This window comes from Petromyzon marinus, chromosome 80 (genome assembly GCF_048934315.1).
Source record: "Petromyzon marinus isolate PM22_M1 ecotype Great Lakes invasive population chromosome 80, UKy_Petmar_22M1.pri1.0, whole genome shotgun sequence".
NCBI lineage: Eukaryota > Metazoa > Chordata > Hyperoartia > Petromyzontiformes > Petromyzontidae > Petromyzon > Petromyzon marinus.
The window spans coordinates 2,664,247-2,682,725 of NC_133746.1; the positions used below are offsets into that span (position 1 = coordinate 2,664,247).

Sequence of the window (18,479 nt, forward strand, 5' to 3'; positions counted from 1 at the left end):
TGAGTCTAATAAGGAGAGGGAGGGATTGTTGTCTTTGTACACAGTGCCGGCCTCGACAGGCACTGCCTCCACCACTACTCACCGCTGACAGACGGCACTTGCCCCAATGGGCCCGCTGAGGCTACACCGGCTGTAACCCCTCCCCTCCTCCTTTTTTCTTTGTCCGAAACCGTGCGCAGATCCTGGGCATGCCCCCGAAAAAGATGGTGGACGAAGCACCTAACAAGACAACTTACTTTGGTGAGTTGAAGGCTCGGGCAGGCTGGCGCCAGCGACGTGACCCATTCCGTTTTGTTAGATGGGGGGGGTGGCAGTGAGGCTCTTATAGGGCTCTATTGCGGGGGGGGGGGGGGCGCTCTGATTATCCCGGAGAGGGGGGGGTGGGGGTTGGGGATCTTTGTAACAGTCGTTAGGAAGCATAGGTGGGTGGGTGAGCGAGTGGGTGGGTAGGTGGGTGGGGAGGTGAGTGTGTCGGTGAGTGGGTGGGTGGGTTAGTGAGTGGGAGAGTGGGTATGTAGGTGGGTGAGTGGATATGTAGGTAGGTATGTGGGCGACTGGATAGGTAGGTGGGTAAGTGCATAGGTGGGTGGGTGAGTTGGTCGGTGTGAGCGTAGGTGGGTAAGTGGGCAGGTGAGTGAGTTGGTGGGTATGTCGGTCTATAGGTAGGTGGGTAGGTAAGTGGATGGGCGAGTATGTGGGCGACGTGGTGGTTGGTGACTCTGCGTGCGTCTCTCTGTTTCTGCAGACCCTGAGGGCCTCCCCTACAACCTATCCAAGCAGGTGGCACCGGGAAGCCTCCCTCTGCACCGCGCTCTGCAGGGCCAACACCCTCAGCTGGTGGACTTCGTCAGCCGTTGCCTGCAGTACGAACCACACTCACCCCTCGCTCACCCCCACTCATCCCCACACCACTCACCCCCACTCACTCACCCCCACTCAGCACCCCATACCTGTCAACACCTTATCACTGCCCTACCTTACTACAGACACAACATTATTGGTCACCCCGTGACCCTTATAAATCTCAACGTTCATCCTGCAAAGTCCCATCACAAGGGACAAACAAACAAATAGACACGAATTATTGTTGTTGCCCAGAATTGAAACGGCTGCACTCCGTACGGACCTGAAAACACAATTTCCCTGCACAAGAATACGGAATAAACCATACGGTTTGACAGCTCTGCCACCAACTCACCACCCACCACCACTCCCTCCCACCCTCTCCATCTCTCCCCCCACGCCACTATCTCCCCACTCTCCCCCCACCTACCACCCTGTCAAATCATCTCACCATGCCCCTCTCACCACGTGTGTGTCTCCCCCCATCCCTCCCCTCCCTCCCCGTGCGTCTCCCAATAGATGGGATCCGAATCTCCGGATGACGCCTGAGCAGGCGCTGGCTCACAGCTGGCTCCAAACCACCACCACCACGACCACCCGGGACACTACCAGAAGGGCCACCCCCACCGTCAGCGAGGCCACCCCTACCAATGGCACCATCCGGGCCACCACCACCATCAGGGGCACCTCCACCGCCAGCGAGGCCACCACCAGCAGCAAGGCCACCCCCGCTGCCAGCGAGGCCAACCGCACCACCACCACCATTCGGGCCACCACCACCACCATCCTGGCCACCACCACCAGCGAGGCCACCACCAGCAGCAAGGCCACCCCCACTGCCAGCGAGGCCAGCCCCACCACCACCACCATTCGGGCCACCACCACCACCATCCTGGCCACCACCGCCAGCAAGGCCACCACCAGCAGCAAGGCCACCCCCACTGCCAGCGAGGCCAACCCCACCACCACCACCATCCGGGCCACCACCGTCACTCGGGCCACCACCACCAGCGAGGCCACCCCCACTGCCAGCGAGGCCACCCCCACAACCACCACCATCCGAGCCACCACCACCAGCTGGGCCGACACCACCAACTGGGCCACCATCACCATCAGCAGCAGCGGTGGCACCACTCCTGTGCAGGGATCTGCAGCTGCTGAGCCACGGTGAGCCTCTCTCTGTGTACCTCGCCTGGTACGCAGGAAGTCGTGAGTTCGATCCCAACCCTGATGAGATTTTAACCACCTCGCCTGATACGCAGGAGGTCGTGGGTTCAATCCCGATCCTGATAAGACGTTAACTACTTCGCCTGGTACGCAGGACGTCGTGGGTTCGATCCCGACCCTGATGAGACGTCAACTACCTCGCCTGGTACGCAGGAGGTCGTGGGTTCGATCCCGGCCCTGATGAGATGTTAACTACCTCGCCTGGTCTACAGGAGGTCGTGGGCTCGATCCCGACCCTGACGATGCCAGCTGCTGCTGTATATTTGCAGTCTGCGTTTCTGTCCCCGTGGTGGTCACCGCGTGGATTCTTCTCAGGGTCCTCAGGATTTTCCCCTCCACGTTGAGAATCGGCGTCATGCACTTCGAGTATTTGACTGCCGCTATGAATGTCCACGCGATGAAGATGATGATGATGTTATCTGCCCACTTGATTCGGCTATCATTCGTATGGGTCGCTATGAGTATGGGTCTCTGTAGGTCTATGGGTCTCTGTGGGTATGTACGGGTCTCTATGAGGATGGGTCTCTGTAGGTCTATGGGTCTCTATGAGGATGGGTCTCTATGAGTATGGGTCTGTATGGGTCGCTATGAGTATGTGTCTCTGTAGGTCTATGGGTCTCTGTGGGTATGATGACGATGATGATGACGACGACGATGACAATGATGATGACGATGATGATGACGATGTTGATGATGATGATGATGAAGACGATGTTGATGACGACGATGATGATGATGACGATGATGATGATGACGACGATGATGATGACGACGATGATGATGACGATGATGCGCTGCTGTGGTGTTGCTGCCTCTCTCCACAGAGCGGAGCCGGAGGAGAAGCTCCCATCACCATCGTCACCGCTCACCCAGACTTTTGGAGAGAGGACGGAAGTGGTGGAGACGCAGGAGGAGGATGACGACAACGAGGAGGAGGATAAAGAGGAGAAGGAGGATGAAGAGGAGAAGGATGAAGAGGAGGAAGAGAAGGAGGAGGAAGAGGAGAAGGAAGAGGAGGAGGAGAGGGAGCGAGGGGTCCTGGCGCGTGTGGGCAAGGCGCTCCGCTCACTCCGCTCGCTCTTCGGCCGCCTGCTCCTCTGTGGTGGACGGCCCACGGCAGAGTAGCGGAGTGGTGGTGGTGGAATCGGTGCAACCACCACCACGAGCAGCAGCAGCAGCAGCACCACCACCACCACCACCACACTCACCGCACTCACTCACCACCCACACTCACCACACTCACCACCCACACTCACTCACCACCCACACTCACCACACTCACCACCCACTCACCACCCACACTCACCACCCACACTCACCACTGACACTCACCACACTCACTCACCACCCACACTCACCACACTCACTCACCACCCACACCACCCACACTCACCACCCACACTCACTCACCACCCACACTCACCACCCACACTCACCACAATCACCACCCACACTCACCACACTCACCACCCACACTCACCACCCACACAACCCATACTCACCACCCACACTCACCACCCACACTCACCACCCGCACTCACCACACAATGGACTACAGCCAGCCTAGCCACGTGCGCGTGTGAAGAGTTAGGATAGAGATACAAAATAAGTTATAATGTAATAATGTGTACATATATATCTAGACCATTGTTTATCGATTGTTGTTGTTAATAAATAAGCGGACTCAACAGAACGTTGCAGTTGTGTTTGTTTTGGCGAGTTGCTGCTGCCTAGGGTCTCAGGTGATTTGCCTGGTATAAAGGAGGGCGTGGGTTCAATTCCGACCCTGATGAGATGTTAACTACCTCGCCTGGTACATAGGAGGTCGTGGGCTCAATTCCGACCCTGATGAGATGTTAACTATCTCGCCAGGTACGCAGGAGGTCGTGGGCTCAATTCCGACCCTGATGAGATGTTAACTACCTCGCCTGGTACGCAGGAGGTCGTGGGCTCAATTCCGACCCTGATGAGATGTTAACTACCTCGCCTGGTACGTAGGAGGTCGTGGGCTCAATTCCGACCCTGATGAGATGTTAACTACCTCGCCTGGTACGCAGTAGGTCGTGGGCTCAATTCCGACCCTGATGAGATGTTAACTACCTCGCCTGGTACGCAGGAGGTCGTGGGCTCAATTCCGACCCTGATGAGATGTTAACTACCTCGCCTGGTGTACAGGAGGTCGTGGGTTCGATCCTGACCCTGACCATGCCTGCTGCTGTATATTTGGAGTCGGCCCAGCTCCGTGTCTCATCAGCAGAAGCAACTGCCCAGATGTTTGTCGTCACATGCACTTAGCCTGGCACAGCAGTCAACCCATGGCACCTACTGGGTCTGTCACGTGACCTCCTGCACGTAGCCTCGCACAGCAGTCAACCCATGGCACCTGCTGGGTGTGTCCCGTGACCTCTTCCTCCACCTAGCCTGGCACAGCAGTCAACCCATGGCACCTGCTGGGTCTGTCCCGTGACCTCCTGCCAGCAGCGACACATTGAGCTCCCATAGGCTCTCACGTTACCCTTCCTCCACATTCCCTACATGACGTAAGCTTCCCTACCTATCCGCACTGCACATTACAATCGCCCTCGCTGGCAAACTCCCATAGAGCTCCCCTAGGCTCCCATGTTAAGCGCCCACCAAATTCCCCAGTTCGCATAAGAAACCACGCTTATCCATAGAGACACAGAGACCCATAGTTCAGTTCATTTATTAGGTATAGCCCTGTGAGGCATTCGATTCTTGAATCGGGTGCAACCACAACAAACAAAAACATGAACAATAAACGTCTTAAAGTGACTACGCGCAACAGAAAAATCCAGGAAAAAACGCAAAGTCTTCCAGAAAAAGCACCGCGTATCAACGCTGTGTGCAAAAATCCCAGTGGGATGCAAGTCAAACAATAACAACCATAAGACAATTTAGAATACAGTTACCAGTCTAACTCTGTGTACTATAACAAACAAATATGGCTAAACCAGAACCTTTTCGAAATCAACAAAATAAAGTTCTAAAAACAATGTAACAGTGATCACAGGAACTGTGATTTCCAATTTAACAATAAACGATATACGTGACATGTACGACCAAACGTTGCAAGCCACAGCATCATGAGATGCGCATTACGACCAACAAAGGCGGCGTCTTTGAATGGACAAGCAGCACCTTGCACACCATTGGGTGCCAAAAACGTCGTCTTCCTCATGCTCACATTTCCCTATGGATGAGAGAAACCATTCATGCAGGTCTCATTGACACATTTGTAGAGTGTTAACTACGCGCTGTTGCGTAACCTGCATTGCCACCAGGGCAGTGCAGCATTACCCCTGGGTACAACGGTTGGGGTCAGTCGAGGTGAAACGGATCGTGGCCAGGGTTTGGTGCGAACCAATCAGACGGTTCCACGTGGGAATGTATGATTGGTTCTACCTGGCCACGAAGGGGTATAAGACGGGTGACCCAACGGACCTCGGGGAGTTCTCTCCCTGCATGAAGATAGAAGACTGGGCTGAAGCCTAGCTAGGACCCTGGACCAGCTTTTCAGCCCTTCTAAGGGCTAAGGCTCGGCATACCCAGTGGTCAGGACCCACCGGGCCAGCGGTGGGTCAGATAGCCTCCCCTAGGTCCTAGCCGGAGGACTAGGAGAGCGGTAGACGTGTGAGTCCCGCCAAGTCCGGAGGCTGTGTACCTCCTTAGGTATCAAGGAGGTTAGCGGTAGGCGTGTGAGTCCCGCCAGGTCCGGAGGCTGTACCTCCCTAGGGTATTGGGTGAGGGGACCGAATATCCCTCTGTGTGTTAAGCATTGTATAAGGAAATAATACAATAAACAGAGTGTGCCTCCTAAAGAAGTCTGCTCGTCCTTACAACACTACAACTGGTGTCAGAAGTGGTTGGAAATGGAAACCAGAAGTTCAGCCCACGTGCGGAGCCAGAACGAAGACAACGCTGCCTCACCTGCAAGCACCGCCAGCTCCGCTGAAAACGCTGCCACGTTGACAGCCGCCCAGCCAACGGTTGAGCAGCCGGTCGCTCCCCCTGCCATGGGGGATGGACTCAGGGCAGCACACGGCCATCTCGCTCAACTCCTACATGCCGCGGCCTCCATTCTCGAAGAGATCAACTTGGAGGTCGCGGGCAGGCCGAGTCAACCGCCGGCATACGTTCCCGCCATCGGCCGGGGCGGACATTTTGATTTTCCCGCCGAAGAACCACGTGATCCCGCCGGTAGCGGAAGCCAGGGGCATCCTGGGAACGCGGGGGGCCAATCACAACCCGCAACGTCATCAGCACGCGACGCTGCGAATTCAAGTTCCTCAGCGGACGCCGCGTCATCACTGTACCGACATGGTACAGTAGACTCTATCGGCCGGGAAATCACCGATCTCCAGCTCGAGATGGTGCAAGCTGAAGGGGAGACGACGTCCGCCCTCCAACAACGCCTGCCCATCTTCCGGGAATTCACATCTGAAGGGGGTGACTGGGCGGCGTTCCAGCGTCGCTTCCTGAGCCACCAAGAGATGGTGGGCTGGTCGGACGCACAGGCGCTCCGAGCGCTACCGGCCACTCTGGACGACGACGCTCTCGCCTCGCTCCTCACCATCCCCAGGCACAAAAGGGCGACTCTTCAATCGGCCCTCCGACGGATGTCCGACGTCTACGGGCCTCCATCCGACGTCCGCAGCCGATTTTACGACAGGCGACGCCGCCCTAAAGAGTCTCCGTTGGCATTCCGGACCGCTCTACTGGCGATGGCAAGAGCGGGTTACCCTCGCATGGACGACGAGGCCATCGACGCCATCGTTCTCCAGAAGATGCTGGAGCTGGCACGCGAGCTGCGCATCGTCATCAAAGCAGTGGACGACGACAGTATGTGCTCGCTACGAGCCGCTCGGTGCATCCACGCACATCTGCTGCTCCACACTTTATCGACCATCGCCGCCTCGGCTTCGACGTCGGAGCCTGCCAGCAGAGACGCCGAGTTCTCCCCCGACCGGGCCTTCAAGGCGACCAGGTCAACAGGCCGGCGATCGTCCGACCACGCTGGTCGCTGCAACGACCAGCAGCGGGGACGGCCTTCTCCACGCGGCGACGTGACGTGCTTCAACTGTGGCTGACGAGGCCACATCTCCTCTGACTGCCGTGCGCCTCGACGACGCCCCTCCGCATCCCGGGGCCAAGACTACAGGACGTCCACGGCATCGTGGCAAAACCAGGCAAGTCGCGCCGCCTCTCACGCTCGGCCCTCATTTACACCATACACACTGCAACGCACCATAAGAAGGGCTCGCGATTCGGCGTGTGATGGGGGGTATTCTGGGGTTTGTTCGCGGCCACTCGCACCTAGGCAGTGGTCTGAGTTGGATCATAGGGTAGTCGCGGCGACGGCAAGTTCGTCCGTGGTTGTCGGATCAATCGAGGGTGTGGAATTTCGCGTGTTGGTCGATACTGGTGCGTCGGCTATGATCATTTCGGATTTGATTTACAATGTACTGCCCGTACGATGCCGCCCCTTGGAACGGGTTTCTATCCCGTGTTTCGCCGCTAATGGCAGTTCACTGGGCATTATTGGGCAAATTCGGGCGCAAATTTCGATTGGAGACATTAAATTGGCAGGGCCTATTTTGGTCTCTTCTTCCCTCGCCGTGCCATGTTTTGTTAGGCACTAATTTTCTCGCGAAAATGCCTATTAAAATCCTTGTAGATGAAGGCTGCATCGAACTCCCGTCGGGTCGACGGATGGCGTTCTTGCCCACACCCTCACATCCGCGCATGGCTAGTGCCTTGGTGCAGGTGTTTGTCGTGAGCACAGTCCGCATTCGCCAGGGACACAAATGCTCGTGCCCTTGCAACTTAAAAAACCGCTAGCCCCGGAGGCCTCGGCACTTGGCATTTTGCTGGGGCCTTCAAACGCAGCTGTTAAGGGGTTAGATTTAGTGGCTGCATAGACCCTCGTAGCAGCCGACAGGGAGCCGTTCTTGCAGGTTTTGAATGTCGGATTGTCCACAACCGTCATTCCGCAAGGAACTGTGCTCGCTCACGCGACCCTGGTGCCGTTGGGGACTGGAGTCGCGGGACACGTGCATGACACGCCGCAGGTCCCACCTCCTTCCGAATCGGATGAGAGATGGTTGGACACGCTCTGCACAGACACAGGTGATCTGTCTCATTCGCAGCGAATTAAATTGCGCGCTCTTCTGCGAGAATTTTTCGATGTCTTCAGTAAATCTAAATTTGATATTGGCTGCACCAAGCTGCTGCGTCACCACATTGATACTGGTGACGCTGCCCCGATTCGACAAAACCCGTTTCGGCTTAGCCCGGCGGAGAAACAGCATGTTAAATCGGCTGTGGATGACATGCTGGAGGCCGATATAATTTCTCCCTCCACTAGTCCCTGGGGTGCTCCAATAGTGCTGGTGAAAAAGCACGATGGCAGTCTCCGTTTTTGCGTTGATTTTCGGCGCCTAAATAAAATCTCGGTAGCGGACACCTACCCTCTCCCTCGTATGGACGAGTCATTGGATGCCCTGGCAGGGGCACACTATTTCTCCACCTTGGACCTTCTGTCGGGGTTTTGGAAACTCCCCCTCGACGAATCGTCAAAACCTAAGACTGCTTTTCGGACACCACAGGGCCTTTTCGAGTTTAATAGATTGCCCATGGGTCTCCACTCGGCCCCAGCGACGTTCCAGAGGCTCATGGAGCTGGTCCTCGCTGGGCTCCAGTGGGACTCATGTCTCATTTATCTTGACGACGTCATCGTCTTTAGCTGCACGTTCGGCAAACACATCGAACGGTTGCGTGCTGTCTTCTTGAAAATGCGGGCCGCTAACTTGAAATTCAAGCCGCAGAAGTGTCACCTTCTGCGTGAGTCTGTGCGCTATCTGGGCCACATAGTTAGCCGCTCGGGCATCTCTACCGACCCTGAAAAAACCAAATGTGTTCAACATTGGCCGACCCCTACATCTGCGGGCGATGTTCGTAGTTTTATTGGTTTTGCGTCGTACTACCGCCGGTTTGTTGCTGGCTTCGCGACGATTGCCAAGCCGCTCGACGCCCTTATGTCAAAAGGGGTGGAGTTTCATTGGGGGGACGCAGAACAGGCTGCGTTCGACTCCTTGCGGAACGCTCTCGTGACGGCACCGTCCCTTGCGTACCCCGATTTTTCCGTGCCATTCGTGTTGGACACCGACGCTAGCAATACGGGGATTGGGGGTGTTCTGTCCCAAAAAGTTGATGGCATTGAAAGGGTTGTTGCCTATGGTAGCAGAGTCTTGTCTCTTGCTGAACAAAGAAACTGTGTGACCAGACGTGAGCTGCTGGCCATTGTTTTTTTTATTCAGCAATACAGGCCGTACCTGTATGGTCAGCATTTTACCATGCGATCTGATCATTCGGCTTTACAGTACGCTCTGCAGGTTGACCAACCGTCCGGGCAGCTTTCTCGGTGGCTCGAAGTCCTTCAGGACTACGATTTCAATGTCACTTACCGTAGGGGTGCACAACACACGAATGCTGATGCGTTGTCTCGCCTCCCGCCGGCTCAAAAATGTGCGTGTTTTTTGGGCTCGGGCCGTTGTAAGCCGCCACTGCCTGCGCAGGTCGCGCCTCTCACAACGGTGTCAGCCGCACTTCCCGCCGCCTCAGCGCCGATGTTGAATCATGCAGATCCAATGGCCAGTGACGATTTGCTGGGGCTAACTTTGGCCGAATGGGGTCGGCACCAGAGCGAGGACATGTCGTTATTGAGGTTGCGTCGCCACGCGAATAATGCGGTTCCAAGACAGGGCAAATTTAATTCATTTGTCATGAAGCACGGCTTGTTGATGCATTGGGATGCTGACTCGTGTCAACATAAAATCGTCGTGCCATCCGCCTTGCGATGCAAAGCCGTATGGGCGGCGCATGAGCGTTTATTGCACCTGGGTGTTCATAAGACCATTGGGTTGTTGCGGTTGCAATTTTTCTGGCCGGGCATGCTGCGCGACGTCACTGACATTTTGCTGGGATGCACCCATTGTGCGCAATGTAAACCGCCGGCTACTCTGGCATGTCCACCCCTGCAACCCATTTCGGTCTCTCGTATAAATGAGTTGGTGGCTCATATTCTTAGTTCTTTCGGTAAAGTCACGTTGAAGGGAAACAATAAAATAATAAAATATATATAAAACAATAAAAATTCTCACGACGTTTCGACGACCGTTTGTGTTATGGTCGCCTTCATAGAACTCTCACCGCTATGTTATGCCATCAGGTCGATGAATCCCACCTCAATTGGGACTTGCAGGTTCCGGGGGTCCTCGCCGCATACCGTATGGCACCTCACGCGGCGACGGGATTTTCCCCGTTCTTTCTAATGTACGGCAGGGATGCCTTTCCTCCCGCCGACGTTCGGCTGGAAATCGAACAGCCACCGCAAAAGTCAAAGCTCGTTGACCACTTGCGATTCAACCTCCGTAAGTTGGCTGAGGCACGGGAGGCCGCAATTGAAAATTCGGCTTCCCGCCAACGGGCGAATTTGCGACTGCGTGACCCTCGGACGTACACGCATCGGTGGGCACCGGGAGACAGGGCATGGCTCCACTGCCCCCAGATGCTGGTGTCCACGTCGGCCAAACTCCTCAGACCATGACGAGGCCCGGTTGAGGTAGTGGAAGTCCTGCGTCCCCAATGTGTTAAAATTAGCTGGGGACGGCGTCGCTGGTGCGTTCACCCCTCTCGGTTAAAACCCTTCGTCACGCCACGCGTCCCTCCACAACACACACGACACGGGGGCCGAGTGTGTGACGTGTCCGACGAGCCGGATGTTGCCCCGTTGGTGCCTAACTCACAGCGCAGGCGTGTCATTCCTCCTGCAGATGACGCGGGAGTGACGGCTCCATGCAGGCCACGTTCTGCCTCAATGGACCGTGGAGCAGCAGGTGTCCCCATGGAGATGCCTAAAGGCCCACCGGATGCTCTGGCTCATCCTCCTCCTTCCCTTGTGCCGCCGACAAAGCCTGCCATCCCCTACGATGGTCCCGCGAAACACACGCGTGCGAAATCTCGCCGGTTGTTATAATGTTTTTTTGGCATGTCTAGTGCCTTGTACATACGTTATGTTGTTAAGGGGGGTATTTATAGGGGTTTTATTGTTCTTGTTCTTGTTGTTCGTGAGGCACACTCACAATTCTTCTACGGTTGGTAATTTCGGAGTTTCCCATTGTTGCAGCCTGAACGGCTGGAGCTTCCGAAGGAGGGGGTGATGTAGAGGTGTTAACTACGCGCTGTTGCGTAACCTCCATTGCCACCAGGGCAGTGCAGCATTACCCCTGGGTACAACGGTTGGGGTCAGTCGAGGTGAAACGGATCGTGGTCAGGGTTTGGTGCGAACCAATCAGACGGTTCCACGTGGGAATGTATGATTGGTTCTACCTGGCCACGAAGGGGTATAAGACGGGTGACCCAACGGACCTCGGGGAATTCTCTCCCTGCACGAAGATAGAAGACTGGGCTGAAGCCTAGCTAGGACCCTGGACCAGCCTCCCAGCCCTTCTAAGGGCTAAGGCTCGGCATACCCAGTGGTCAGGACCCACCGGGCCTGCGGTGGGTCAGATAGCCTCCCCTAGGTCCTAGCCGGAGGACTAGGATAGCGGTAGACGTATGAGTCCCGCCAAGTCCGGAGGTTGTACCTCCTTAGGTATCAAGGAGGTTAGCGGTAGACGTGTGAGTCCCGCCAAGTCCAGAGGCTGTGTACCTCCTTAGGTATCAAGGAGGTTAGCGGTAGGCGTGTGAGTCCCGCCAGGTCCGGAGGCTGTACCTCCCTAGGGTATCGGGTGAGGGGACCGAATATCCCTCTGTGTGTGTTAAGCGTTGTATAAGGAAATAATACAATAAACAGAGTGTGCCTCCTAAAGAAGTCTGCTCGTCCTTACAACACTACACATTGATCAGTGCTGAGGTACCTCACCCCCATCAAGACCCCTGCCCTTTCAAACATACAGGGAAGCTTGAAATCTTCGTGCAATTCTTGCGCATGGTCACCATCTTCATGAAGCTATGACAGAAGATTATGTTGGTCAGGTCCCCTTTCCAACTGACATAGTGATGCATAGAGACCCATAAAGATACATAGAGACCCATAGAGATAGATAGAGACCCATAGAGACACACAGAGATCCAGGGATACACAGAGACCCATAATGAAACACAGACCCATAGAGATACACAGAGACTGACAGGGACACATAGAGACCCATCGAGATACATAGAGACCGATAGAGACACACAGAGATCCAGGACCCATAGAAAACCAGAGTGTTACATAGAGACCCATAGAGATACATAGAGACCAATAGAGACACACAGCTAGAGGCCCACAGACTCACAACATTAGGGGGGTCCACCGTTTCGCAAGCGTAGAGAAGGGAGGGAATGACCGTGGCCGAGAAGACCTGAAGCTTAGTGCGGAGCGACAGACCAGGTAGCTTAAACACAGCGTTACGCAACCGATGAAAATATATTGTCGCTCGACTGATTCGGAGTGAGACCTCTGCTGTTAAACTAGTGCCGGTCATAAGCACACTGCCTAGGTATGGGAAATTTTCCACTCTCTCCACAACTGCCCCATCACTGATTGGGAGTTGTGAGGGTGGAGTGTCCGATGGTACAAAATACCCAGGCAGGTGCTTTCGTTTTGGTGGGGCTGATGGTAAGACCCCATCTCTTAGTGGCACACTCCAGTCTCAGCAACAGCATCTCCAATTCCTCCTCTGAATGAGCAGCTATTACAAAATTATCGGCATACATAACGTGGTTGAGCAATAGCGAGCCATCCCTTGACCGCACCCGGGCATCGATCAGCCTCCCATTATATCTCCGCCATATGGAGATTCCCCCGGTACAGCTATTGAAGGCTTCACAAACTACGTGGTCAAAATAAATGTTAAATAGTGTGGGAGCCAGAGGACATCCCTGTCGCACCCCAAGGTGTACAGGGAATGGCTCTGACTCCCGGCCACGTAGTTTTACCCAGCACGCTCACCATCATGAAGGTCCTTAATGATCGTGAGCAGAGGGTCAGGTACTCCAAAAGCAAGAAAAACAACCCAGAGCCCAGGCCTATTGATGGTATCATAGGCCTTTACCAGGTCAATGAAGCAGAGATGTAGGTTTTGCTGGAATTCCCTACACCTCTGCTGTAGCAAACGGACATGAAATATGGCATCTGTGCAGGACCGCCCTTTCCTGAAACCTCATTGGGGCTCCGCAAGCCTCTCCTCAGCGTGCGTGGCAACGCGATGTTGAATAATCCTTGCCAGGACCTTTCCCGGCACACTGAGGAGTGAGATGCCCCTGTCGTTGTTACAGTCTGTGCGGTCCCCCTTCTAAAAGAGGGGGACCACCAGGGCGGAACCCGTCCAGTGGTCCAGACTCTAGTTATTATTTCATATAGGGCAGTCTGTGCACAAACGCCACCCTCCCTCAGCATTTCGCTTGGGACATCATCTCTGCCCGCTGCCTTTCCTGGTTTCAGACTCTGGATCGCATTCAGCACTTCCTCAAAAGATGGCACTTCAGCTAGCCACTCACAGGGGGTGACTTCTTACAATATTTGAGGCACCGCAGCCTCAGCAGGGTCATCCTCACTTTGTGCCACGATTTTTTCCTGGCTGAGGACCTCACAGAAATGCTCAGAAAATCTGCAAACCTGTTCCTGGGGGTCGGAGATTGGATCACCGTTTTTTCCCCGAATGATGGTAATAGGTGTGGCGCTGCAAGTTACTTTTTTGATGGAGTTAAATAGAGATTTGTGATCGCGGGCTACTGAGGCAGACTCCATCTCCTCAGCAACTCGCGACCACCACCCATCCTTGCAGCGCCTCACGGCTCTCCGAACCTCCGAGCGAAGGCTGCGGAAAGTCTCCTCATTTTCTGACGTGGGCTTCTGTAGCCGATGACAGTGGGCCTGTCGCTATTTCTCAACTATCCTGATCACCTCCTTTGTCAGCCAGGGTCTCTGGGGAGGTCTGGACCGCGTACCTAAAGCAGCCAATGCAGCTGCATGAGTGACAGTCCTAAACCTCGCCTATTTACCCTCGACATCAGGAGGAGTGGAGGACGATGCCAACCTCAGCCGCAGGCAATGTTGTAATTCTAACTTGCAACTTTCATCAGATAACTGAGACCAGGCCACTTTAGGTTGGAATGGGGTCCTGAGTGTACACCCACCACCGGAGCGGAAGAATGGCAGGCGCATCTTACGGATGACAAGTCGATGGTCAGAGGGCAGATCAGCTCCATGGTAAGTCCTGGTGTCAAGGACATGGGCTCGCATCTGCTGGTCCCTCACTATGTATTCCAGCAGATGTTCTTGCTTGGACCCGGCATGCATCCATGATGTTGTGTGGATGTGCCGATGCCGGAACAGCGTGTTGGTAATTACAAGCCCATGGGCTGCACAAAATTCTAGCAGCCTCCCACCGTTGTTATTGAGCTGATCTGGCCCATGCCCTCCAATTACTCCAGACAAGGTGCCAGCATCATGACCAACTCGGGCATTGAAGTCACCCAACAAGATGACTCTATTCCGAAGGGCCACTTTAGCCAGCACCTGTGACAGGAGGTTATAGAAGGCATGTGACTCATCAGCTTTGCCTGCATCCCTCCACGGATGTTCATCTTCGGTGGGGGCATAAGTAACCACGACCACCACTCCTCGCCTCCGATTGATGGGAAAGTGAGCCCAGAGTAGCCTGGGGCTTACAGCTTCCCACACCTCAACGCCACGCTCCCACGCCACCTTCATTATTATGTTCATAAGAAGAGCCACACCCTGTTGTTTGGCAGTCTGCTGCCCCGAGTAGAGGACTGCCCACCCCTCATGGTGACAGGAGCCAGAACCGGTCCACCGGACCTCCTGAATGCCACAGAGATCCAGGCGGTACCGGTCCAGCTCCTGACAGAGGAGTGGAAGCCTCTCCTCCGCAGTGAGCGTTCGAACATTCCACGTGGCCACACGTAATGGCTTTTAATTTTTCTGGAGGAGCCCTGATGGTAGAGATACAATCTCCTGGCTCCGCCAATTGGGGTTTGGCCAGGAGACGTCATAGATGCCTGTCTCCCCAGGGCCTCCGGCACAAGCTTATTAGTTAGATATTTTAGACGTGGTTTAGTGGTAAATTTTTGAAGGTGGAGGGGTTACCAGCCCCTCGTACCCGTCCAGAGCCCCCGTTTAGCGCCTGTGGTGGTCACAGACGCCATGAGGGGAGGAGCCAATCGGAATTGGACCTCCCCCCACAGCACTGTCCACGACAAAGTTGCCCGCCCTGCACCGCAAGGAGGTAGGGGGTTGTTTTGCACGCACCCACAGACTTATCAAACACAGACACCCACACTAACCTCACACAGACACCCACAGACTCACAGACTCACCTCACACAGAGACACACAGACTCACCACACAGATACCCACACACTCACCACACGCACGCAGACCCACAGACTCACCACACAGAGACCCACAAATACAGCACACAGAGACCCATAAACTCACCAAACAGCGACCCACAGACTCATCACACAGAGATCCACAAACTTACCTCACACAGAGAGAGACAAACTCACTTAACACAGAGACCCACACACTCACCACACAGAGACCCACAAACTCACCTCACACAGATACCCACAAACTCACCACAAACAGACACCCACAGACTCACCACACACAGACACACACAGAGACCCACAGACGGACCTCACACAGACGCACACAGACACCCACACTCAAATCACACAGACACCCACAGACTCACCACACACTGAGACTCACAGACTAACCTCACACAGACACACAAAGAGACCCACACGCTCACCATACAGAGACCCACAGACTCATCACATAGAAACCCACAGACTCAGCAAACAGATACCCACACACTCACCACATGCAGACCCACAGACTCACCACACAGAGACCCACAAACACAGCACACAGAAACCCACAAACTCACCAAACAGAGACCCACAGACTCATCACACAGATATCCACAAACTTACCTCACACAGAGACAGACAAACTCACTTCACACAGAGACCCACAAACTCACTTCACACATAGACCCACAAACTCACCTCACACAGAGAACCGACAGACTCAGCACACACAGACACACACAGAGACCCACAGACTCACCAAACACAGACACCCACACTAACCTCACACAGACAGCCACAGACTCACAGACTTACCTCACACAGAGACACACAGACTCACCACACAGATACCCACACACTCACCACACGCAGACCCACAGACTCACCACACAGAGACCCACAAATGCAGCACACAGAGACCCACAAACTCACCAAACAGAGACCCACAGACTCATCACACAAGAGATCCACAAACTTACCTCAGACAGAGACAAACTCACTTCACACAGAGACCCACACACTCACCACACAGAGACCCACAAACTCACCTCACACAGATACCCACAGACTCACTTCACACAGAGACCCACAAACTCACCTCACACAGAGACACACAGACTCACCACACACAGACACACACAGAGACCCACAGACTCAGCACACACAGACACCCACAGAGACCCACACAGACCCACAGACTCACCACACAGGGAACCACAAACTCACCACACAGAGACCCACAAACTCAACACACAGAGACCGACAAACTCACCTCACACAGAGATCCACACACTCACTTCACACAGAGACCCACACACTCACCACACAGAGACCCACAAACTCACTTCACACAGAGACCCACACACTCACCACACAGAGACCCACAAACTCACCTCACACAGAGACCCACAGACTCACCACACACAGACACACACAGAGACCCACAAACTCACCTCACACAGAGACCCACAAACTCACCTCACACAGAGACTCACAGACTCACCTCACACAGAGACACACAGACACACACAGAGACCCACAGACTCACCTCACACAGAGACCCACAGACTCACCAGACATAGACACCCACACTCAACTCACAGACACCCACAGACTCACCACACACAGACACACACAGAGACCCACAGACGGACCTCACACAGACACACACAGAGACGCACACACTCACCACACTGAGACCTACAAACTCAGCACACAGAGACCCACAAGCTCACGAAACAGAGACCCACAGACCCATCATACAGAGATCCACAAACTTACTTCATACAGAGACACACACACTCACCTCACACAGGGACCCACAAACTCACTTCACACAGAGACCCACAAACTCACCTCACACAGAGACCCAAAAACTCACCTCACACAGAGACCCACAGACTCACCACACACAGACAAACACAGAGACCCACAAACTCACCACACACAGACCCACAAACTCACCTCACAAAGAGACCCACAAACTCACCTCACACAGAGACCGACAAACTTACTTCACACAGAGACCCACACACTCACCACACAGAGACCCACAAAACTCACCTCACACAGAGACCCACAGACTCACCACACACAGACACACACAGAGACCCACAAACTCACCTCACACAGAGACACACAGACACACACAGAGACCCACAGACTCACCTCACACAGAGACCCACAGACTCACCAGACATAGACACCCACACTCACCTCACAGACACCCACAGACTCACCACACACAGACACACACAGAGACCCACAGACGGACCTCACACAGACACACACAGAGACCCAAACACTCACCACACTGAGACCCACAAACTCAGCACACAGAGACCCACAAGCTCACCAAACAGAGACCCACAGACTCATGACACAGAGATCCACAAACTTACCTCACACAGAGACCCCCAAACTCACTTCACACAGAGATACACACACTCACCTCACACAGAGACCCACAAAGTCACCTCACACAGAGTCCCACAAACTCACTTCTCACAGAGACCCAAACACTCACCAAACAGAGACACACAAACTCACCTCACACAGAGACCCACAGACTAACCACACACAGACACACACAGAGACCCACAGACTCACCACATACAGACCATCAACTCACATAGACACCCACAGACTCACAGACTCACCTCACACAGAGAAACACAGACTCACCACACAGACACACATGAAGACCCACAGACTCACCTCACACAGACACACACAGAGACCCACAGACTCCACCACACACAGACACCCACACTCACCTCACACAGACACCACAGACTCACAGACTCACCTCACACAGAGCAACACAGACTCACCACACAGACACACACAGAGACCCACAAACTCACCTCACACAGAGACCCACAGACTCACCACACACAGACACACACAGAGACCCACAGACTCACTACACACAGACACCCACACTCACCACACACAGACCCACAGACTCACCACACAGAGAACCGCAAACTCACCAC

General features: G+C 54.5%; 1 protein-coding gene across 1 annotated transcript; it reads left to right on the forward strand.

The window, feature by feature from the left end:
* The first annotated feature begins 479 nt into the window (after window positions 1-479).
* LOC142907693 (uncharacterized) lies at window positions 480-2,350 on the forward strand. Its single transcript, XM_076057360.1, has 2 exons — window positions 480-863; window positions 1,363-2,350. Exon 2 carries the CDS (start codon window positions 1,382-1,384, stop codon window positions 2,012-2,014), a length of 633 nt encoding a protein of 210 aa, XP_075913475.1. The 5' UTR covers window positions 480-863; window positions 1,363-1,381; the 3' UTR covers window positions 2,015-2,350.
* The last annotated feature ends 16,129 nt before the right edge of the window (window positions 2,351-18,479 follow it).